Below are 25,791 nucleotides of genomic sequence, written 5' to 3' on the forward strand. Positions count from 1 at the left end.
TAGACTCGAGTAGTTTGTGTATGAACCAATAGCCAATGTCTCCCCTTCAGAGTGGGCCAACTGTACAGCATTCTGAAGTAATTCATGAAGGCGACTTCGATATGTTGATGTTGAAGGTTAGAGACGCTGAATCACTTAAAATTTGCAGCCTAATATTCTGGACACACTCATATAGCAGTGACGATGGTATTGTGATGCAGACTCTCGAACAATGTAAGGTAACAACAGCTCTTGGTCTTAAACGATCATGGGTTGAAATTTTTTTGTTTGTTTGGAAGATATCAGTTACACACAGTGCACACATTGCATTGATTACTACGAGGTATGGAGTGTATTTACGTCGACAGAACTTATAGACAGCTCTTGTACTTACATTTCCATTGTTGCAAAGTGAAACATGAGTTCATTTCTTGTCGTTAGACAATCGGATTCCGCAGTAGCAGCTGACTGAACATAGTAGAAGAAGATTTCTCTCATGCAGACGATTGATCAGAATCGCGTACAACATTTCTTATTCTCATCTTCTATTTCAACATACAGGACGATATATCGAAGCCAACTGTACCTAAGTTATTTGCAACATCACGTTTCACAACATTGCCGCTCTATGCCTCCACGCTTACGCGAACCTCATCCCCTCCACAGTTCCCTATCATTCCCGCTTTCAGTCCAGATCCGGCTGGCAACATGACTACCGCCGCTTATAAAGCAGAACGTGCTTTATCAGTTCATCAGAACTCCACTTTCTCCCTCTAGAGCAACAGACCTGTAGAACTCAGGGTGCAAAAAATAGAAACTCATATCGGCTGCTGACATTTCTCACTTACAGCTAGCGGTTAGTAGCGTATGATAAAACATTTCTTAATTATTATATTTACTGCAGTTAAACATAACATTTCCTTATGTGGATTTTGCTTTTTTTCTGGACTGATACTTGAAAATCCGATCGGAAAATTCCCGTATATGGTACGGGAGAGAATGATTCAGAATAAAGGATAGTATTTTAGTCACACCTTTATCCTTGCCGATTACGTTGAAAACGCAGTGGAGAAGTAATTTTCGTGGCACTAATACCGCGATCATGTCCGGCACTTTGTAACGGAATCTTTGATGCACAATGGCTTAATAAGCTTCTACATTATATAAAAAATGTCGTTTTAAATTTGCTTGACGTTAGATATGTACTTTACATCAGACACATGTTCACTGAATTCGGAATATTTTTACCATATTTATCTGTGATTTAAGTCGACGTAGTCCATTTTATAACAAAAACCCATTTAAATTACAACATATTAGATACTTTATCTGTGCATGATTTACTGAGTGAGGTTCACAATTTAAATATTCTGCACTATTCAACTAATACAGTAGCATCTTTACTTTCAACGTTTTACTTGAAACGAGGTCTACAACTCGAACATTGGCTGAATGTCGATTGTGTGGCACTTGTTTACTTTTGCAATAAACATTAGAAAATTGCAGTACATTTTAATCGCCACAGTGTTTAATGTGAAGTTAAATGGAAACGTATTTGACAACAAAACTTAAATCAATGCTCTACTGAGCATCGTATTCGTATTTAAGTGATGCATCTTTGACATAGTCATTGACGAGAGCAGTATCTAAATTAAAATCTTTATTTGAGAAATCGTTGACAATTCCCCGTGGAAAAACGAACGGTTTTATAGATTTGAGATGTTCGTAGCTTTACATAAATGAGATTCAGATACATTTATTACTAGATTATTTTTCAAAGAAGTTTCTAGTTATGTCACGCTGGGAAATAGGTTTTGGGACTGAAATGCGAAAGTGCCAGTATCATTACTTAGTGTGCTTTTCACCATTTGACACTTGCAATTTTATTTTGTTTCAAAATCAAGTAATAAGTATATCTAGATTTGCAATAATCAAGGTGTTTAACAAGTGTCAAATATTCCAACATGAGGTAGTAGAAAATTACTGCAACCATACACTTGGATACCAATCGCAGTTGAGATATGGGTCGACTTTTGGCAAGTAATGTTTAGCATTTTGTGGTGTAGATCGTCTTCATGTAGCGGTTCGTTTCACATGTTCGAATAGTTGTTATTTCCAGGACACTGACGGTGGCGCTGTCGTGAGTCTTAGCAGTGCAACAATCAGCTCTATCAGTCATCTGAGATTGTGCTGTCTATGCATCAAGTTAGCTGAACGAGATTAGTGATTCTGTGCAGTGAGAAGAAACTGTACAGTAAGCAGTGCCATGGTGGCCTTTTACTTCACGAGGGAAATGGCAGGCATGGTATTTTGTTATGGATTGAATGATGGCAGTAATCGTCAGGGCCCTGAAATGTGTGCCGTACATCCGCAGCGCGCTGTTGCAACTGTAAGGATGTTCGGCAGGCTGCCCCAACGACTTAGAGACACTACAGTATTCGAGCAAGGACAACACGCTTTGACAAGCCTCGCACAATGTGGACGCCGGAGATGGGAGAGCAGGTGTTGTGGAGTGTAGAAGGTGACGCTGTAAGAAGTATGCGAAGCCGCAACTGTCAGCCACACCCTTGCCTGGTCTTCTACGCACGAACAGTTGCTCTATTCCCTACCATATGAAACGTGTGCAAGTTCTTCGACAGGTAGACCACCATGCCCGATTACAGTAGAAACTTCCTGGCAGATTAAAACTGTGTGCCGGACCTTTGCCTTACGCGGGCAAGTGCTTTACATACTGAGCTACCCAAGCACGACTCTCGCCCCGTCCTCACAGCTTTAATTCTGCCAGTACCTCGTCTCCTACCTTCCAGACTTTACAGAAGCTCTCCTGCACTCCTGCCTGGGTAGCTCAGTTGGTAGAGTACTTGCCCGTGAGAGGCAAAGGTCCCGAGTTCGAGTCTCGGTCCGGCACAAAGTTTTAATCTGCCAGGAAGTTTCATATCAGTGCACACTCCGCTGCAGAGTAAAAATCTCATTCCAATTACAGTTATTCTAACGACTTCTGCAACTGATTGCCGAAGATCCACAGTTTACAGCCTGCGTTTTATTTGCAGATAAGGCAGCATTCACAAGAGATAGTATAGCAAATGGGCAGATCCAAATCGTCGGGTGGTTATAGAAACGAGGCATAATCGTCGCTTAGCTGTCAATATCGGTGAAAGACTCATAGGACCATAAACATTACCGAACAGATATACAGGCTCTGCGTATCATCGACTTCAGCGCGATTATTTACCGGCAACGATGAAGAACGTTACCCTTGCACGTTAAGCTCCACTGAACACCATTCCAAATGTGTGGATCGTGCTGGGGTACCTCATCGCAACTGGTAGCGTGGCCTCCCCGCTGGCCGTGCCTGTTTTCGTCGGTTTCCTGGATGTGGGGACACCTAAAGGATATGGTGAATGATCCCGTTGAAAATGTGCAGACGTTACAGGAACGTCTCACCATTGCGTGTGATATAATCCGAATGGAGCCAAGTGCATTTGAAAGAATGAGTGATATCCTACGAAGAAGGGCTGAAAGATGAAACTCAGGATGCGTGTTGACCACTTACATTACTGCTTATATGTATCTAGATCTACGAATAGAAGAGGACAGTTTGGCCCGTATCTCGTTTTAGTTTCCGGACACATCAATATACGTACTTTTCTTGTAGATTTAATCAATGGTGTATCCTACAGGAATATGTGACACTTATTTTAAGCACCTTGTATAATTATAGCAGGACGCGCTTGTTGGCACACGGTACGTTGTGTTTCATGTATTTACAACTGTTCTCAACAACTGTTGGATGTAAGTCTGTATAAAAATAGTAACGTTCGTTTATTATTCTGCATTCACAGTGATGTACATGTGTGGCTTACTGAACGAGAAGGCCTTAGAAAGCCTATAGGCGTCTGTTTACAGTAAAGTGTAATCGACTAGCAGCTGTATCGATATGCATCTGGCTGCATACTGCTAAAATCTATCATATTTTTGAATAAATTCTGGTGCGGCTCAACCAATAAACAGTTCTGTATGCTGGATAACGGACAGTTGCTATCCTTATGATGTGATAAAGAAACTAAATCACAAATATGTTTACTCCACCATAGACTGACAATGCCACACCACCAGCAAAGAGTAAAATAAGAGCTCAGGTGGCGGAATTTGTCGTTCTGCAGCGTGACTTACCATAAATTTACAAAACCGACCCTATTATACAACAGTGACGCCTCACACACATTTTACATAGGCAGAAATAAATTAAAAATCCGTACTAGCTTTAACGATCTTGTAGTAATCAGATAAAAAAATACCATAGCCTACTCTCAAGCTATAATATGGAATCCACTCTAAATACCAGTTGCAATATTATGCAGTACTTCTCGTCAACTGAGTGCAGGAGAATTATCAGATAGCTCTTCCGATGCAAATAACTTTCAAACAGTCTCTTCCTGCTCAGCGCTGCCTGCCTGTACACACAATCACAGGTACCTAACACGTACAACTATTCAACGACGACTAACTCGCAATAAACGTGCACTGCATTACATGGCGAGACCGGTCTGGACTGCGCACATTTGATCACAGCAAATCGGCTGACCTCAGTACCAAGTTTGAAATTACATGTGTTCACATGGCACGACTATGACACTTCCTTCCCTCCCCCCCTCCCCCTTTTATCTTTTAAATTTTGAATTGTCAGTATTCTGGCTGGTGTGATGTATTCCACCACGCGTTCCTCACCTGTGCCAGCCATTTCAGCTCTTAGCAGCTCAGGCAGCCTAAGTCCTCAGTTATTTACTGGGTATATCCGATCTCTACCTTGCTCTATAGTTTTTATCCCTCCAGCTTCCTCTTACACCATGGACGTTATTCGTTGATGTCTTAACACATATCCCATCATTCCGTCTCCTCTGTGGTGTCACAGCCAGACACCACACTTGCTAGGTTGTAGCCTTTAAATCGGCCGCGGTCCGTTAGTATACGTCGGACCCGCGTGTCGCCACTATCAGTGATCGCAGACCGAGCGCCGCCACACGGCAGGTCTAGAGAGACATCCTAGCACTCGCCCCAGTGGTACAACCGACTTTGCCAGCGATGGTTCACTGACAAATTACGCTCTCATTTGCCGAGACGATAGTTAGCCTAGCCTTCAGCTACGTCATTTGCTACGACCTAGCAAGGCACCATTACCAGTTACTATTGATGCTGTAAAACATGTACCGTCAAGAGCGACGTTCACCATTTACGGATTAAAGTTGAGTATTCCAACAGCTACGTCCTTTTTTGCGACAGTCTAATTTCCTTGTCCTGTTCCAGACCTCACGCCAGCCTGCGTGAGCTAACACGCGTGCCTTTCGGCTTCCTCTCAGACTGGTGTTGGCTCTCCTGCCAACCCACAACATCTTCTCCATTTCAGTGCTTTCCAGTTATTCGCTTCCTTACCGATTATGCGGAGGACCTCCTTATTCTCTACCTTTTCAGTCCCCCTACTATTCTACCTGCTTACGTACCATCACATCTCAAATGTCTCGATTCTCTTGCGCTCCCACAGTCCATGTTTCACTACTGTGCAATGCTGAGCTCCAAACGTACAGTCTCAGAAATTTATTTCTGTAATTAAGGCCAACGTTAGACATTATATGCCCTTAATGATATGGTATACTGCTTTTTATGTCGTCCTTGCTCCTTCCTTCGTGGGTTACTTTGTCGTTTACGTAGAAGAATACTCGTGATTCCCAGTTCCGGTGATCTCATTTCTGCTACTTCTCACCACTTTCGTCTTTCTTCGGTTTACTGCCAATCCGATTCTGTACTCATTAGGTTGTTCCTTCCATTCGAGAGATCCTTATACATCTTCTTCAGTTTCACGGTCTCACTCAGGACAAGTATTATAGTTAGAAACTGTGTGTTTGTCTTCAGGCAATGTCACTGATGGCGCTGTAATTCCCAGACCATATTCGAACGCTTCATTAGAAAAAGAGCAAATAGCAACTTCCAACAAACTTAATGCATAATTTCAAACAGTTTTCTCCCTTGCGTTATTAATGCCAAATGTTTTCTCCCTTGCGTTATTAATGCCAAATGTTTAAAACATTAAGTAATTTGGAAACTAATCAGACGTTCGAAGCTGTTTTGTACATGGGAGCTCGAATCTTTTAAGTATCGGGGGATGACTTGAACATTAAAGATATCGGAAGTATCAGAATTGTTATTAATTGTTTACCATCAGCTCATCAGTAACGGAACACAGAATTTCGTGTCGGATACTGGTATAACATCAAAGCATTGTTACACATGTACATGCGTATTATTCAGTCATAATACCTGTTGATCAGTTTGTCTCGTGAATCGACCTATGCCTCTGGAGCAGGCCGCGTGTTACATCACAGTCAGAGTCTATGAGTTCGACACCTTGACGTATAGAGGCTGTTATCTCGCTGCAGGACGGCTTCACCCTGTGCGTGCTGAGACGCAAAATATTGGTTAGTGCTTTATACATTTAACCGCTTCTTCGTTAATATCATATTTATACTAAATTGAATTATGTTGTGGTGATTCATTCTAAGACTGCAATTTTCACGAGCATTAATGTAAGTACGTTGCTGAAAATACCAAAGCTTGGTGTAATTCGATAATGAGAGAAACTAACGTAGAGCCAACATTAGCATCTTTTTCTTTTCTTAAACAGTCCAAATCGATGAGGTTGTATATATTATTGTTTGCGGTTTATTTAATAAGCTTCAGACAAGAGAAGAATAGAGTCAGCGCTGAATCTGAGTTACTTTGCACTGATAATACTAGTTAACTCAACTTTATCAAGATGAATTGTGAAGTATACGACACCCATTAAGTTTTACTGATTTCGATGGTTGAAGTTTTTGAACGTAATTATGTAAATTTATTTCATAGATCATTAATGATGTTCGTCGTAGTCAAGTCTTTTAGGCAGAAGGGATAGACACCATTGCATCAGAATTTCTAAAATAATTGGGGAACGTAGCAACAAAACGATTATTCACGTTGGTGTTAGGAATATTTGAGTCTGGTGATATACTGTCAGACCTTTGGAAAAACAAATTACACAGTTCCGAAAATTGTAAGAACTGGGAAATGCAAGCATTATCGCACCATCAGCATAGCAACTCTAGCTTCCCAGTTGCCGATAATAATATTACACAAAATACTGGTAAAGAAAATTGGGGATGTGTTAGATGACGATCAGTTTGGCTTTGGGAAAGGTAAGGATACCAGAGAGACACTTCAATGATGAGATTGACTATGAAAGCAAACCTAAAGAAAAATAAATCCACGTTCATAGGATTTTTCAACCTGAAAAAAAGTTTGACAATGTCAAATGGTGTAAGATGTTTTAAATTCTGAGAAAAATAGGGGTAAGCTATAGGGAAAGACGGGTAATAGACTATATGTACAAGAGCCAAGAGGGACTAATGACAATGGATCACCATGAACGAAGTGCTCGAATTAAAACGGTGTAAGACAGGGATGTGGCCTTTTACTGCTTCTATTCAACCTGTATTTTAACTGAATATCGTAGGGCCACTTCCCGTTCATGTGAGATGTCCTATCTCGAATGCACTTTATTCAACATAATCCTCTGTCACCTTCATCAATTACAGACGTCAGAATAGAACCCTTTACATTAAATTATTTTTTTATCTTTTATCTTATCTTTCAGTGTATTCTATTAACTCGCAAATCTAGCCAATGCACAGACTATTTGATTGTATGATCACAGCTGCAGGTTATCATTTGCAGCGAATTAGCTGCGGGCCGTGAAAACAGACGTGCGTGACTCGATCCTACGATTACATCGAGCTGCTCTTTTCAAACAAAGTTGTGCATTGCCCCAGTACCAAAAGTATGCGTAACCTCAGTTAAACATGCATTTGGGTTGCTCCTTAGGGATACTGTTAGGGAAGTGCAACTACTCAGCGGTAACAGTTAGGTATTATCGCAATTGGGTGAAAGATGGCAGGCCTTCTGTTTCCTTTACAAACTGTGGGCTGTGGGGAAGCCATAGAGTCCGGTCCACCTTACATATTTATTGATGAGGAAGTCTCTTTGCATATCGAACTTTGATTTGCATAACGCCAACCGGTCAGTCTGATAGGGTAATAGCAGTGAACGGAGGATCCGAACCTGCATGTGAGGCATCTATAGCCACCTCCTGGCCAGACAATGGATTCCGGAACCCAAGTGTCGGTCGTGTGGCGAGGGGGCTGTGAACTCCCCCATCCACCGGCGTTTCCCTGTGAAGACTCCAACGCCGATAATCTTAGCGCCTCGCAAAATAGCTTTCCATTCACACTGCAAACGCTTTGAAAACACGGCTTGCGTTGAAGGTGGAACGGGGAATGATGCCTGAGTCGGCAAGGTACTGTGATAGGAAGTCGGTCTCACGCCCGCCAAGCTGCCGCCTATAGTGGAGCCACGGGTCGCAAAGAGCGATGCAAAAAAATGGTTCAAATGGCTCTGAGCACTATGCGACTTAATTTCTGAGGTCATCAGTCGCCTAGAACTTAGAACTAATTAAACCTAACTAACCTACGGACATCACACACATCCATGCCCGGGGCAGGATTCGGACCTGCGACCCTAGCGGTCGCTCGGTTCCAGACTGTAGCGCCTAGAACCGCACGGCCACTCCGGCCGGCAGAACGATGCAGAAAAGCGTCCCGCGCCCGCTTCTGGCTCACGTCGGGGTTGGCTATTTTGACTTTCATTTCAGCACTAGAATCGGGCCACTAGCACGAAAGGCGGGAACATCTTCTATTGGAAGACAATTTGTTGCAGAGCAACGATTGGCTCATCTCTTGAAAAAGCAGAGAAGCTGTTCGTTGTGCAGTGTTGGGAACATTTGGAGGAGATCTATGGTGGACGTGGCAGGAGACTGTAATTTTTGGTACTCTTGTGCATTTTGCGTAAGGGTTTGAGTTCTCAATTTTGTTTGTCCGCATCTGTGGACAGTTGTCGGTAAAGTCTTCCCGCGAATCAGCAGGCGTCATCTACAGAACCGGCAGCACGCAGCAATTCACGTCGCCAACCACACCGCAGGACGTAGCTCCGTCTGAAAACAGTAATATACGCTGCGCCGTCTTGTAGACATATCCATCGCGATGCCAACCTGCCGTCGTGTAGCTCACGCAATGCCGCAGACTTTAATAGGAGCACCTCGTAATAAGAATAAACCGTAGAGGAGCGTTCGATCACTGCGCTATCGATGTCAGTTGCTAACTGACCTTTCGAATTGATACTGCACGTGTGAGGCACCATACCGAGCACACATTATCTCAAACGCGCCCAGCTAGAAATATTGCCAGTAAATTTGCTGTCACAAGGTATCACTGAATGAATTCTCTTTCTACCAAATATTTGAATCAAAACCAACTTCATGCGCAATTTATGGGAAAAGGTCACTGAGACAGTAAATCATTGTTTATTAATGAATTATAGTATTTCTCCAATCTGCATTCACTTTCCACCTGCCATCTTCTTTTTGCAGGGGACAATCAATTCGATAGGGAGGCAGTAAGTAAATTAAATTAATCATACTTGTTGTGATTAGTTAGCCGGCTGACCCAGAGTTGTGCTGGGGGTTAATCACTGTGCACATGGTGCACTCTGAGTGGCTGTGGAAGGTGGCCCTCAGTAATTAGCTTACATAGGCAGTTGGCGCCAGACCCCAACTACAGTCTAACTTACGTGGGTGTCCATCCGGGATATGGATCTAATCCCTTTAGAAATGCACCTGTAATTATAATGTTATTCTGTGACCCAGGTCCCAAATCTGTTGCATGAGAGGCAGTTTGCATGGGGGCTCACAGCACAAGATTTTGCAATAGTTACGTGTATGAGAATCGGTAGCAAAAGCGGAAGGCTACGCAGAGGGGTGCTGAGTTCGAGTCTGTAGCGGCTAGCAGAAGCTGAGACCATCACAACATGAACAACCGGAGACGACTTCGAGTCATCAGCATCGACACTTCGGGCAGCAGCAGTACAACGGCATGACCGATAAGATAATTACTGCCGCCGATAGCCTCAGTAGATGTGAACCAGCAGGTTTACAGTCAGTAATGAAGGTTCCAATTATCAAGCAATCATCAGCTTGTGTGGTTAACATAACGTTAGTGGGCCAGGTAGTCCAAAATCTGCTCAGTAGGTGTGAACCAGCAGGGTTACAGTTAGTAGTGATGGTTCCAATTGACAAACTGCCTATTGGCTTCTGTCTCGGGTTCTTCGGCCGACGTTCATCTAATGATTTTTCTGACGTTTCGCCAGCACGAGTGGCTGGCATTGTCAAAGCTTCACCCTCCATTGCCGGTGGTGAACTGGAGCCGAGCTCGCGGCCGCAGACTATATGTACATGGCGCGCCAACGTCCGCTACTTGCTACTTGCGACGGTCGTTCGCTGCAGTACGGGAAGCCAGGATCCGTTTACCTTAAGGCTTTCCTCTTTCTTGTTGAAACTGTTCGCGTGTTTTTGTATTTCTACAGCTTCTCTGAACAAGCGCGTGTGATAGTGCTTCTCTACAGCCAGAACTTCCGTGTCGGCGAATTTTATTACGTGGTCGGTCTCATTCATTGCGTGCTCTGCCACGGCCGATTTCTCCACCTGCCCCAACCTGCAATGTCGCTTATGCTGTTTGATCCTGGTGTTAATTGATCGTCCAGTCATTCCGACATAAACTTTTCCGCATGTGCATGGTATACTGTATATTCCCGACATTGCAAGTGGGTCTCTTTTCTCCTTCGCCGATCTAAGACACTCTTTGATCATCCTTGTCGGTTTGAAAATCGTCTTTACGCCATGTTTGCGCAATATATGACCGATTCTGTCCGTCACTCTGGGAATGTATGGCAGAAAGGCCGTACCCGACATTTCTTTTTCTGGTTCCTTACTTCGCCGAGTGTTTAGCTCTGTTACACTTCTAATGTAATTTGTGGAGTACCCATTGCTCCTCAGAACAGTTTCCAGGCGTTGCATTTCTCGTTTGAGGTGTTGCGGCTCACAAATTCGTCCTGCTCTCGTTACGAGCGTACTAATCATGCCTCTTTTCTGGCTCGAGTGGTGGTTTGACAATTTGTGCAGGTAAACGGATCCTGGCTTCCCGTACTGCAGCGAACGACCGTCGCAGGTAGCAAGAGGAGAACCGCACCGGAAATGACCGCGGAGAAGCCTTCGGACGTCGGCGCGCCAAGTGCAAATAGTCTGCGGCCGCGAGCTCGGCTCCAGTTCACCACCGGCAATGGAGGGTGAAGCTTTGACAATGCCAGCCACTCGTGCTGGCGAAACGTCAGAAAAATCATTAGATGAACGTCGGCCGAAGAACTCGAGACAGAAGCCATTAGGCAGTTTGTCAACAAGTGGCCACGAAAGCCTTAACAATTTTATAAGGTTCCAATTATCAACTAATCACAAGCTTGTGTGGTTAACATAACGTTAGTGGGCCAGGCAGTCCAAAATCTGAACGTGGTGATACGTACCTCGATAGGGGCGATGTTAGTGGTGTAGATAGTATGAAATCAGAGAAAGGAGATGTAACTGCGGAAGGTTCTGTGGCATCGTTAAGGAACATTCTGAGAAATTTGAACTCTAAAATGGCAGTATTTGGTAGAGGCATAGGTGCAATAAAAGCAGAGATAGGTTCGGTAGAGAAAATTGTAGTAGAAACAGTAAAAGCTAAGGTGAGGAAAATTAAATACGACATGGAAGGGACGATAGATTCAAAATTAAAGCAATAAGGGCAGATGCATGCAAAATTTCTCAATAAGTGCTCCTGGTTAACACAAGAGTCGACACAGTAGAAAAATATTTCAGAGACAAGTTGTAAAAGATACGTTATGTACTGGATGGCGATATTAGGGATTGTGTGCTCAGGCAAAATGCACTTGATGAAGTAACCACTAACTCTGTTATCATTTTTTCGGGTAGAGTGGCAGTGTGAGAAAGAGGTGCTTAAGAATTGAGAACATTTCGAACCAAGATTAAATAAACAAGTTGTGCAGCATGAACAGCAGTTTAAAGACGTGAGGAAAGAATTGAATACTTCAGTAGCAGCGAATCAGGCTGCTGCTATAGTAGATGATCTATAGGATTCAGCAAAGTTCGTAAACGGTCCAAGCTTCAAATACGCATGTGGGTCCATTCGGGATTTTTGTGTGGGTGAACTGACTAAGCTGACGCATATAAATCGTCAGCTGGAAGTGTTACCTAAGATTTCGACGCTCAAGACACGACGTTGAAATTCAAGCTACATAATGGGAACAGTAGACAAGGAAATGTGTTCCAGTACGGGAAAAAGCTGTAATATCGACAATAATTTTAATGATCACAATACAAATAATTATCAACGTAATAATAATTTTCAAAAGCGAAATGGAAAACTGGAAGTGTCATAACGGAAATAAAAAATCCAGAAACAACAGAACGCGAGCACGGAAATTAGAGATCGCTACATCTCAGGTTCGGCGATGGAAAAATAAATCGGCGTTGTAAAGGACTTGTTATTTTAAAAACTCTGTGGGTGTAGAAAATTCGTCAAGGAAGCCACGAATGTTGGAAATTGATGTTATAATAAGTGAGAATAAAATGGGGAATAATTTTAAGCAGCACAACCGTAAAGAAAGTGCAGGAAAGGTTGTAAAATATGTTAAGAAATTTGATAACGAGGATATAGGACTGAAAAATTTATTCTGATAATGGGAAGTGAATGATGAAATGAATGTATGTTTGTTGAAAGGTCTATGAGGGAGAGGTGTATCTGAATTTGTGGAGGTGGAATGTACGATGAATTAGAATGAGGTAATGGACAATATCAACAACTATAGAAATATAGGTGAAAGTAATGTAGATGATTTTGTATCGACGGCAATATATGGGAAGATCTGCGAAAGCAGCGAAGCTGTAATCACGTCTGTTGAGGATGAATTTTGTGGTGCTTCGACGGATGTATTTGAAGGTATCTGTGAAGACGGGGTAGCAATAATCTCGTCAGTTGCTGATGAATTTTATTATGTATCGGCGGAAGTGGGCGGTTTATTATTAAAGGGAAGCAAAAGTGATGTTTTAGACGCCGAAGTTGTGAAAACTGAGGCTACTGATTTAGATATCTAAGAGATAGGAGTTTGTGCATTTATTTCTGTCGATGAAAGTAAATCAATGGCTCTTGATGAAAACATGAGTTATGAGAGGATGTGAAGGGATGAATGTGAATGAAATGCCTGTAGTAGTTGATTAGACTGCTAAGTGTCGGACAAATTTGAGAGGGGAGAAAATGTTACGGAGACAGTTATAAATCCGAATTTGGCAGGATTCGAGTGTACTTTGAATTCTGATGTGGTGCAATTCAGTAACGGCAATTTGAGTGGTGTATGGGATGAGGTTGACGAAGTTATTGGTGGTGATTTGTATAAAGTATCGAGGGGTCTAATGTATGTTTTAAGTAACAAATCTTACGAGTAATATACAGATGTCAATCGAGTTACCTGTGATTCGGCGGAAATAAGTGAGGTTTTGTGTAAGGGGTACGAAGTTTAAAGTTGTATAGTTAATTGTGAGAATGTTACAGGTACTGATATAGTTACTTGTTTTGCAAATAATGCAGATCATCAAATCGTAAGTGATTTTTTTTTACAAAAAATCGCGAAGTGAGCTGTTTGATAATCTATAACTAACAAACCTGTATCATTATAGATCCCACTGATGATGCCTTAGAACAAGAGAAGGCGAAACGCGTATGGGATAAATAAAGGAACTAGCAGCAGGGAAAGGCAGTTTTATTTACAAAACAAGTATTTATATGCTTGCTGCGGAGGATGGCCACACAAACAAACTTGTTACTGGTATAGTTACCTCAGAGGAAGAGGACAGTATGTTTGGTGCTTGCGAGCACGATGAAACTAAGGACTTTGAGAATGATTCAAATCCTACGGATGAGTTGGAAGAACATCAGGAAAACCTAACCATGGATAATGAAACTGATGGTTCTCCTGAAATTATAATGTGTACTAGGAATATGGAAGACGAAGGAAGGGATACTGAAAATGATTTTTTGAGGGACCATTGCTTAGAGAGAGATGAAATTAAACATGGGCAGCCGCTTAGTGAAATAAACGATGTTGATGAAGAAGTGTACATTTCTCGAATTAAAAACGGTTTTCCGGTGGTACTAACAAACTTTATTCGCAGACGCAAGAATCCGTTGGTGAACAAGGGGAGAGGGGTCGAATTTGAGAATTCAAAAAACGTAAAAGAGTGAGATTCGAAAAAATCTCACAGTGTTATAACAGGCAACGGTTGCAGAGTTGTACTTTGTGAATGAAGACTGGAGTGTGTATAAATGTAGTATGTAGGAATTTTGGGGGTATTTCTGTTTTGTGTGAGGGGTAAGGTCTTGAATTTGAGATTTATGTAATAAAATATGGACGTACAATTTAGCGCAAAAAAAGAGTAAGTGTTGGCCCCACCAATCTTGGTGCGCAGAGGTCAGCAAACAGTAATTAGTTGCGACAGATTGGAATTCAATGTGTACCGTACGTAAGGTTTGGGGGTGAAATTTAAAGGGTTATGTAAATGAATTTCTTGGAGTATTTTCGGTGAATTTCTCATATGACATACGTAATTTATTTGTAATGATTGTTAACAAAAGTTTATGTTCGTGGAGGTCATCAGACCTCATTAAAATTTTAGGTACATATGGGAACAGAACATGTAGTTACGTGGAAAGTACAAGCAAAGTTTTGGGGGTATATTTCGTTGAATAATTCTATACTATTCATTAGAGTGGAAAGGATTTGAATATATTTATGTACTTTAAGTCATGGGGACAACTTTGTGATACGTTTACGAGAATAATTCTGCGGATGAATGTTTTCATTTGCAAATAGTATATTGATGAATCTAGCGTCCAGTTATTGGTTCGTTGAATGGGAAGATAAATAAATGATTTCTGCTTAAGTTAATAATAGTTTTAAAATTTCTTATTAGACTGGGTAACATCGTAAAAAAATAGTATATTGTTTGTTGTTTTATGGTGTCGAACAAATTTCATAGTACCAAAGACTTATTTTCTTGTGTGAACTAGGACAAAATGTTTGAAATGTCGAGCCGAAACAAATGTTTTATCTACGTTGTAAGCCGGCCGGTGTGACCGACCGGTTCTAGGCGCTATAGTCTGGAACCCCTCGATCGCTACTGTCGCAGGTTCGAATCCTGCCTCGGGCATGGATGTGTGTGATGTCCTTAGGTTAGTTGGGTTTAAGTAGTTTTAAGTTCTAGGGGACTGATGACCTCAGAAGTTAACTCCCATAGTGCTCAGAGCCATTTTTTTCCATCTACGTTGTAAACAAGTTTTTCCTTCTTTTTTTCTATGCTGTTTATGAATGTATCGATTCCACTGGGGAGTGCGTTTAGTGCCTGATCTATGGGAATTCGGGAAATCATACCGTTGTTGGTAACTAAACCACCGTCGTATTTCGACAGCTATCGTCCTCCAGCACTGACAGTGACTACGGTTTGACGCATGTTCGGCGCAGTACTTGGCCAAGGGCGTCATGAATTTCTTCAGTGGCGGATGAACTGCGAACGATATGAACTCCGACGTCAGGAAACATACCACATGCTGTGTTTGTGCTAGTGACGTAAAATGTGGTCAAAGCAAAAGGTACTACCAAATGAGCGGAAAAGCGCAAAAAATATTTCGAAAAGAACGAACTGACTCGAGAATTTATCTAAATTTAAGTGTTTATTTGGGCATTTAAATAATACTCCGCAATTTTTATAATCTGTGTTAGATTTAGAAAATGTACGGTGATAAAATGTTATGACGTATTATAGGAGGCACATGTTGTTCCGTACACCACCACAAAGGTACTAACGCTATTGTGCTGACAAGCAAGTAGGCTATTCTGTTTATTGTCTTATGTATGTATTTATTATGTTACCTACGTATCTCAAATTTGGTGCGACAAAAAGTTCCAAATTAACCAGCTAATGTGACACATTGAATGGAGCCGTGTCACGTTACGCTCATCTAGGCGAAATAATCGGCCGCCTAGAATCGGTATAAGATAATGTTAATTTGTTTATAAAGCTCTGGGGCCCCAGGCCCAATAGAAAGACTCAGCCAGGCAGACCGCCAGCCTTATGAAGTGCAGTAAAGTTACGTTGACAACGTTACGAGAATAGTAGCAAAATAACTAAAACGTCATCAAAGATATGCAGAAGCTAAGTCCATTTCGCGATCACAGTACATCAAATGTACCGTAGGTCTCTAGAAGAGCGTAGCGTTCCAAAGGATTGGAAAAGGGCACAGGTCATCCCCGTTTTCAAGAAGGGACGTCGAACAGATGTGCAGAACTATAGACCTATATCTCTAACGTCGATCAGTTGTAGAATTTTGGAACACGTATTGTGTTCGAGTATAATGACTTTTCTGGAGACTAGAAATCTACTCTGTAGGAATCAGCATGGGTTTCGAAAAAGACGGTCATGTGAAACCCAGCTCGCGCTATGCGTCCACGAGACTCAGAGGACCATAGACACGGGTTCACAGGTAGATGCCGTGTTTCTTGACTTCCGGAAGGCGTTCGATACAGTTCCCCACAGTCGTTTGATGAACAAAGTAAGAGCATATGGACTATCAGACCAATTGTGTGATTGGATTGAGGAGTTCCTAGATAACAGGACGCAGCATGTCATTCTCAATGGAGAGAAGTCTTCCGAAGTAAGCGTGATTTCAGGTGTGCCGCAGGGGAGTGTCATAGGACCGTTGCTATTCACAATATACATAAATGACCTGGTGGATGATATCAGAAGTTCACTGAGGCTTTTTGCAGATGATGCTGTGGTGTATCGAGAGGTTGTAACAATGGAAAATTGTACTGAAATGCAGGAGGATCTGCAGCGAATTGACGCATGGTGCAGGGAATGGCAATTGAATCTCAATGTAGACAAGTGTAATGTGCTGCGAATACACAGAAAGATAGATCCTTTATCATTTAGCTACAAAATAGCAGGTCAGCAACTGGAAGCAGTTAATACCATAAATTATCTGGGAGTACGCACTAGGAGTGATTTAAAATGGAATGATCATATAATGTTGATCGTCGGTAAAGCAGATGCCAGACTGAGATTCATTGGAAGAATCCTAAGGAAATGCAATCCGAAAACAAAGGAAGTAGGTTACAGTACGTTTGTTCGCCCACTGCTTGAATACTGCTCAGCAGTGTGGGATCTGTACCAGATAGGGTTGATAGAAGATATAGAGAAGATCCAACGGAGAGCAGTGCGCTTCGTTACAGGATCATTTAGTAATCGCGAAAGCGTTACGGAGATGATAGATAAAATCCAGTGGAAAACTCTGCAGGAGAGACGCTCAGTAGCTCGCTACGGGCTTTTGTTAAAGTTTTGAGAACATACCTTCACCGAAGAGTCAAGCAGTATATTGCTCCCTTCTACGTATATCTCGCGAAGAGAGCATGAGGATAAGATCAGAGAGATTAGAGCCCACACAGAGGCATACCGACAATCCTTCTTTCCACGAACAATACGAGACTGGAATAGAAGGGAGAACCGATAGAGGTACTCAAGGTACCCTCCGCTACACACCGTCAGGTGGCTTGCGGAGTATGCATGTAGATGTAGATGTAGAAATATTCACCAGCTCGAAACAGTTCTGAGTTCAACATGATTAGTCACAAATTAACATACGTTATACAAAGAATAGTAACTTAGACTGTGTCTCTTCTCAGTTCCGTAAATCAAGCAGCAAAAGCCAGAGTTCTACTCTGGAGCACATTAAAAACCTCGCGAAATCTTAAGTCCCTTCAGAAGCCAAAGTAGGTTAGCTGCTGTTCACCGACCAGAATCAATCACCTCCACAATCGAATATCACTCGTTACCAGAGGCGGGTCTGCCCCCATCCAGAACTCGGCATAAAGTGCGCAGAATCGCTCCCTCGAGCACCTCACTCAGAAAGTCCAGGTCCCCACTTGACTCCGGAAGTGTTCCGCCACTGTCCAACTCTAATTAGCTGAAGGTCGTGCCCACCAGCAACACGTCGTTCTCAACCTCTACAGACGTGATTTGACTCACTTGACCACCTCCCCGCATTAAACTAATATTATAGCTCTGTTCAAATAAAACAATATTATAAACATTCGCTTATATTCAGAGATTTTACAATAAATAAACGTAATAGATGGTTCATAAATAAATAAGCTAGCATTCTTGTGCAAGTGCAGTGACGTTAAATGACAACGCATTGTCGTACAATATAGTTTAAACAATTATTTAGGCCAGCTTGTCAGAAATACCTTCTGGAGTTCTTTTACAATGGCGGTGTCTGCTAACACTTACGATTGACCTCATTTAAATTAGCATAATTTTTATAGCACTTGGAATAAACATTTGAATGAAGTTACTGGCAAACTAATAAACTATTCATGAAATAAAACCACAAGTACAACAAATTATGAGGTATTTATACTGCATTCATTTTCTGTGTAAATGTGGAGAGTATGATGCACTGACGAACATTTGCGAAATGAAAAAGATGTAAAAAAACATGGTAAATCAATAAATGAAATAGATACAGATACGTAGCTTTCAGGGGTGGTAACTATAGTTCAATACTATCATCTGAAATACCATTCGTGAAGTAGCACTAAACGATTAAAAGTTGTTAATTCAAAGAAACATTGTGTAAATGTGAAATATTATCTTCTATGGTTTTAAAGATGTTGAGATATTGTTGTGTCTTTGGATGTGCCTTATTTTTCGGAGATAGGAGATGTATTCAGAACGAGAAAATATGTGACTTTGAGTTATTGTCGAATTTCAAAGAACTGTAACTTAATCATCTTTAAGGTTTGTGGACACCCTGCCATTTCCTGGAGCATCTCCTGCACAAAGGACATGCGAGTAACAGGCGTCCAAATGCTCAGCTTCTGGATTTTTGCCACATCCTGTCCCTTATTAACGCACGTGGCTCACGTAGTTCTATCCGCCCAGGGGCCACACAGCTTCGCAAACAAAGGCGGACGATTCTTTCGCCTACATAGCCGTAACACTACAAAGGAAAGGAATTTATGGAAAATACTGACAAGTGGAAGGGACAGGATAGTACGACATGTGGTAAGACACCACGGAATAGATTCCGTGTTGCTAGAGTGAGCTACGAAAGGTAAAAGCTGTAGAGGAAGGCAGAAACTGATGTGATGATGTTTGATTTGTGGGGCTCTCAACTGCGCGGTCATCAGCGCTCGTAAAGTCTCAATTTTACACAGTCCATTTTTTTCACATTCCAGTCTAGTCACTGTCACAAATGATGAAGATGATGACAAAATGATAAGGACGACACAAACACCCAGACCTCGGGCAGAGAAAATCCCCGACCCGGCCGGGAATCGAACTCGGGACTTCTTGATCGAGGTAGCAACGCTAGCCACTAGACCACGCGCTGTGGACAGGCGGAAACTGGAACGCATCCAGCAGATAACTGAAGTCTGCAAGTACTACTGTGAGATGAAGAGGTCGGCGCAGGAGATGAATTCTTGTCGGGTCGCACTGCGCACTAAACCAGTCACAAAAGGAATACATAAAAAAAAGAGGAACTGATGCGCCAGTAACACCACAAAATAATTTTGTATTTTCCTACTCTCGCTTACAAAAGTCCTATCCTCACCATAGCGTTCTCGGTTCCACATAAGAAGCACGAACAGTTATCGTAATAAAAATATTATTAACTTTATCTCAGTTACGTATCTGTTATAAAAGTTAAAATGTAAAATTTTTCAAGTATTGAGACGTGCTTTCACTGTGCATCGTTTCTTCACAGCTACAGTGCTGAGAACACCATTAACATTTTTGGAATACGCATTGTTTCCCCAAACATATATCTACAAATTTTGCAGGATTCACTCGCCTGTTGCATAGGTTCCTTATTATTTTCGCACAGGTATGTGCCTGATATATGTTCGGCGCAATAAACTATGGTAATACATTTACAGTACATGATTTTTGTGTTCATCAGATTTGAAATGTATTACAATTCAAGGAATATGGCGATGGTGTCAGGTGTGACATGGATGCTCAAACGCGTTTGATATCTATGCTTGTATTGATACAGGTCTTCGTAGATAATTTTTGATAGCGCTGTGTTTACTGTCTCCCTTGACATCTTGTGTAGTATATCATATGTTACATTTCGAAAGATATCCTTAATGCTGTCACGCAAATGTCCGTTAGTATTCTACTGACATCGAGCCACATGGGACGTTCTTATTCTCGTTATTCTGACGTAATGTCCAGGCCTCGTGGTGCCCATTTCAGTGGTGCTGAAAACACTGCTGAACCATACCAAATCCACGAGTCTTGAAATTGTGCATAAGGAACTGAGACACATTAAGAGCAAGTGTGCTGTAGCTCCGTCCTACTGTATGCACGAAAGTCCAAACAAGAATTTCCATTCACGTACGTACCTTAGTCCAAAAAGGTATCATCGCTATATCCCGACGAAAATCGGAAAATGAGGTGGGTTCTTTTCCTACTTTTACATTTAATGGGCATTTTCCACAGACAAAAAAGAATTACTTTCCTCCTCTATGAACTTTCATATATCTTGAACTCTTCAGAGTCTAATAGACATAAGCGAGGCAGTGTACTTGGAAACAGTGCCAACAAACAACGCCGGTTTCAACTCGTTGCTCAATCTCGTTGTCAGATAATTCGTTGGCAAACATCAATCAATAACACTACGTTGTCAAATGTTGTGGAATATTGAAAGCTGTCCTTGAGGTTCAGCTGCTCTTTTGAGAACAAGGTCTATGCAATTATTATCATATGAATAAATTATCATAGCTCTTAACTGAACATTCTCTCTCATTAATGTAAAAGAACTCACTCATCTTATAACTGGTGTTAAAGTAACTTACTGTGCACACATCGATCCTCATTACAATATTACTTTATGGAGTGAACAGAGTAGCTGTTTCTGTGTCCAATTAAAGCTGACTCATCACATCACTAATTGCCATGACTTCAAAACAGAATGACTATAACAGTCCGTCAAAGCAATACTAACAAAAATCCCTTTTTGCTAGCCTTAAAACAGAGATACACTAAAACAAGTACACATTTTCCTAACTCCACAACGTGAAGGGGGTACGAGGACGTCTCGGAACTCACATACATGATGTCCATAGAGGAGGATGTGTTTTGTGTAGAAGTCTCTCTCTCTCTCTCTCTCTCTGTGTGTGTGTGTGTGTGTGTGTGTGTGTGTGTGTGTGTGTGTATGTGTGTGTGCGTGTGTGTGTGTAGGTGTGTTTATCGTGAAGAGAGACAGAGAGGGAGAGAGAGAGAGAGAGAGAGAGAGAGAGAGAGAGAGAGAGAGCAGATGATTACAGAAGGTAGTATGTTTCATTCACTGCCACATTTTCATTATGCATACCTCTGGGTCCAGTGCCTTTCGCTCACGTATCGTACAATGCGGTGATTTATTCTGTCCACAGATATGGATCTGAGGCAAATTAACAACATGGAATTATCAACTGATACGCCAGTTCCGCCACCTTCATGGATAAATCACGATTTCATAGAATCTGTTTTGAAGGAAGCAGAACGAAAGAAAATTACCGTTGACTCGATGAATGTCGAGTACGCAAATGCTGAAGGACTTGGCTATGGAAGTCTCATGTTCAGACTCACTGTGTTCCTGAGCTATGAAGGCAATGAGAAGATTCAGAAGAAAACCCTGATAGTGAAAACAGTTCTTGAGTCTGGTCAGCTGAAGGATCTGACAGAAAAATGCGATGTTTTCAAGGTCGAAGCAGAAATGTTGTACGATGTCATGCCAAAGATCCATGAGCAGTTGGCGTAGCTGGAGGGTGAAGAGTTCCGGCCACTGGGAGCCAGGTGCTACCAATGGGGCCGGGAGCCCTCGTCTTACATCGTACTGGAGGACCTCTCACCTACTGGCTACAGGCTGGCTCAGGCTGGCCAACCGCTAGACTTGAAACACTGTGCAGTGGCGCTGCGAGCATATGCTCGGCTGCACGCCGCTTCAGCCTATCTGCTCACTAAACAGCCCCACTACAAGGACAAGTTCTGGATACACATGTTCACAGAGGAAAACTTTCTGCAGCATTTGGCACCTAGAGCCAAAACGTCATTGAAAGCACTAGCAAACGAGTTAGACAAATGCTCTGGCTACGAGCAATATTCGGAAAGATACAGGGCATTGGCTGAATGCTTTCACGACGTTGCATATGAAAGAATGGAGCAGATCAAGAGGCAAACAAAGCTTTCAGTTTTGACTCACGGTGACTGCTGGAAGAACAACATGATGTTTAAGTATGTGAATGGAGAAGTTTCAGAAGTCCGCCTGGTTGATTTTCAGGTAAGACTGAACTTTTCAGCAGTATTAATATTCATCCTACTAATCCTATTTTGTATACGTCATAAAATATTTTGCTTCAAGTTGTGCAGAAAATACATGTCGTCTGCAGAACCTCGGAGAAGTGACATTTCACCACATGGGTACAAAAATGGTTCAAATGGCTCTAAGCACTATGGGACTTAACATCTGAAGTCATCAGTCCCTAGACTTAGAACTAACTAAACCTAACTGACTTTTGGACATCACACACATCCATGCCTGAGGCAGGATTCGAACCTGCGACCGTAGCGGCAGCGCGGTTCCGGACTGAAGCGCCTAGAACCGCTTGGCCACAGCGGCCGGCACATGGGTACAGTTACCCAAGTAGATTCAGTACTTCTAGCTTTTGGAGAAGATTCTGATTCATCAGTATCTGAGTGAAAGGTGCCGTGTTCTCCAGCAGTATTTTTTGCCACATGTTTTCCAAACAATCGAACACGGCTGCAGGCATGTACCAACGTAAAACACAACTAGTCAGTTTTGACAAACATTTTCAATATTTGGAGCGTTTAACAGCCATGTTGCAGCTCCCGTGTCAACTGGTATATCAGATTTGCTGATACAAGGTTTCAGGTATTTGTCCCTATAGCTAGTTCGTGGTTCCGGGTGATATGTGTCAGATTGGTTTGAGGATCACTGCTTTCGACTTCATTGTGCTTGTTTGACTTCTTAAACCACGTGACTATTTTCTAACACCATTGCAATTCGGATACCGTGCTGCTCTGTTACAGCTTCTTGCTCCGTTATAGTTGCTGCCGATCCGTGTCATCTACAGCTGACGCAAAAGGGTGCGTGTTCTGTCGACACGTGTTTTTTTCTGTTATATGCGAGATATAGTCTCAAGTGAAAAGCCCAATGTTTGCACCTGAATTCGATAAGAAGTGTTCCATCTCTGGTCAACCCAAGGTATGAGCGCAATGAAATGTGATGACAGCGTACTTCTTATTCATCCGGCCAGTGCAAAACTTAAGCGATATCACGTTCATGCGGCAACCTGAACTGTTTCATTTCCTGCAGTGGAATGTGCCTTATCTCTCCAAAGCGGTACCTATTTCTACAGTCAGGAGAAACAATACTGACATTCTACGGGTCGGAGTGTGAAATGTTAGATCCCCTAAAATAAAATGGGTAGCTTGAAGTTGCATACAATGGGGATTAGTGAAGTTTGGTGGCAGGTTGAACAGAATTTCTAGTCAGGTGTATACAGCGTTATAAATACGAAATAAAATATAGGTAATGCAGTAGTTGGTCCAATAAAGAAAAATAAAATAGGAGTGCAGGTAAGCAGAATTATCATAATTAAGAGAGACTAGCAGCCAACTCGTAGTAGAAGCATTCGATGTACTCATACCATCTGTGAGCTCTCTTCTGCATTTTACAGTGGCACTCCTATTGCACTGTTATTAACGTTACCAAAAAATGTTCAAATGTGTGTGAAGTCTTATGGGACTTAACTGCTAAGGTCATCAGTCCCTAAGCTTACACACTACTTAACCTAAATTACCCTAAGGACAAACCCACACATCCATGCCCGAGGCAGGACTCGAACCTCCGCCGGGACCAGCCGCACAGTCCATGACTGCAGCGCCCTAGACCGCTCGGCTAATCCCGCGCGGCATTAACGTTACCATCCTACCATCCTTGCTTTTTTCTTCACCGATTTTTTTTTTTTTTTAATTTTCCATATACTGAATGAGTTCTTCCGACGAGATCATTTCTTTTTCATGTGGCCATTTTACTTTAGCTTTCTATTTATTTCATTCCTAAGTGACATGTATTTCCGTATTCCTGAATTTCCCTGAGTCTTTCTGTACTTCCTCCTTTCGTCGTTCAGCTGAAATATTTCATCTGTTACCCACTGATTTATCTTCCGTTGGATGCGTTGGTTATCTAGACCTTTTCTTGTCTAACATGGATCCTGTCTCTTGAAATTTCTTATTTTAGTGAAATTTGTTGTGACAGTCTCTTCGAAAAAAAAAAATGAGTAAGGGGATCGAGAACGATGTAACCACACTGAAAGCTCCCTCTTTTAATGTTAGAGGATGATTATAACAACATGGCGATTTCTTCGAGTACAAGCAAGATCTTTCAGCGGTCCTACTGCAGCGTCGGTGGGCGATTATCGCTGCAGAACACACTGTATTGTGCTAGTCTAGGATATGTTTACTTTCTGTCTGAATTACACGCTATTCATGTTACTTTAGCGGTGAATAACGAAATAATATTCAGATTTCATGACAAGTGCCTCTGAGTACACTTACTGCTGGTTGGCACCAGTGGCATATTCTTCATTCTTCATTCTGAACTGATACGTATGTCTGTCTTCCAGTGCAGAAAGTAAGGAACTCCCTACGTACGATCCCCTTTTCACTCCACTACTTCCATTTCCCTCTGCTTACCTGTAGAGGGTCTACATGCTGTTCAGCGCTTTAGCACGGCCCTTCATTTTAAACCACCTTTGGCCTTCTGGTATTAATAATTTACTATAGAATAATTTGAAATCTAGCAATAAACCAAACAGGAAAATAACAAGATAGATTATGTGCCCTTTACTTGTGAGAATCACGCTAATCTCGATACATTTACCTAATAACTGACTGTTTGGTAGAATTACAGTGTTCATCAGTAACCAGCCCGGCCTCGGACCTGCTGTACTTCTTGTACTCGAGCGCCAGCGAAGACGTCCACCGCCACCACATGGAGGACCTGCTGCGCGAGTACCACAGCAGGCTGGTGGGCCTGCTGCGGGGTCTAGGAGTGGAACAGCAGGCCGAGGCCTACAACTTCGAGGAGCTGAAGAAGGACATGGATCACTGCTTAGTCATCGGCGTTTTCTTTAGTGCCATAAGTGGAATCATCCTCACTTCCGAGGAACACGGTGCGGACTACGCAGTAGCGATGAACGATCCAAAAAAGTTTGACGAAGCTGTCGTTATGTCATTTAGGAATCGGTACTCATTGTCCTACTTGAAATACGTCTCGCCAGTCTCTGTTAGTAAAGGAATTTTATGAGTACATTTAAAGTTCTTGGTACTATTTGTCTTTATATCTGAAAGATAGAAAGTTATATTGTAGGGACTAATCGTCGTATAGTTGACACTTAGTCATCAGCGATGAACAGCTATTCACAAACATATCCGAATGTTTTGTTACTAAACTACACGAAGAAATGTGTGTGATCTGTATTCCCTATGTGTATTCATCTGACAGGATTTTAGCTGTATTTCGTATCTGACATATTCTCCCAATGTTCTTATGACAGACTAAAACTAGTAAATACCTTTAATGCATTTTGATGAGATTTTTCTTTACTACTTGCAATACAATTAAGATTAATCGACGGTGAGTAATAGAAATACGCCTTACA

The 25,791-nt window shown here is 42.0% G+C and overlaps 1 protein-coding gene across 1 annotated transcript in view; it reads left to right on the forward strand.

Moving 5' to 3' along the window:
- The window catches only part of LOC124775720, a 79,099-nt gene that overhangs the window by 48,994 nt on the left and 4,314 nt on the right, over positions 1-25,791 (forward strand). The window contains exons 3-4 of the mRNA XM_047250546.1: positions 21,499-21,768; positions 25,033-25,316. Of these exons, the coding sequence (XP_047106502.1) occupies positions 21,499-21,768; positions 25,033-25,316 (554 nt within the window). The remainder of the gene's footprint in view (positions 1-21,498; positions 21,769-25,032; positions 25,317-25,791) is intronic.

Source organism: Schistocerca piceifrons, chromosome 2 (genome assembly GCF_021461385.2).
Source record: "Schistocerca piceifrons isolate TAMUIC-IGC-003096 chromosome 2, iqSchPice1.1, whole genome shotgun sequence".
Classification (NCBI taxonomy): domain Eukaryota; kingdom Metazoa; phylum Arthropoda; class Insecta; order Orthoptera; family Acrididae; genus Schistocerca; species Schistocerca piceifrons.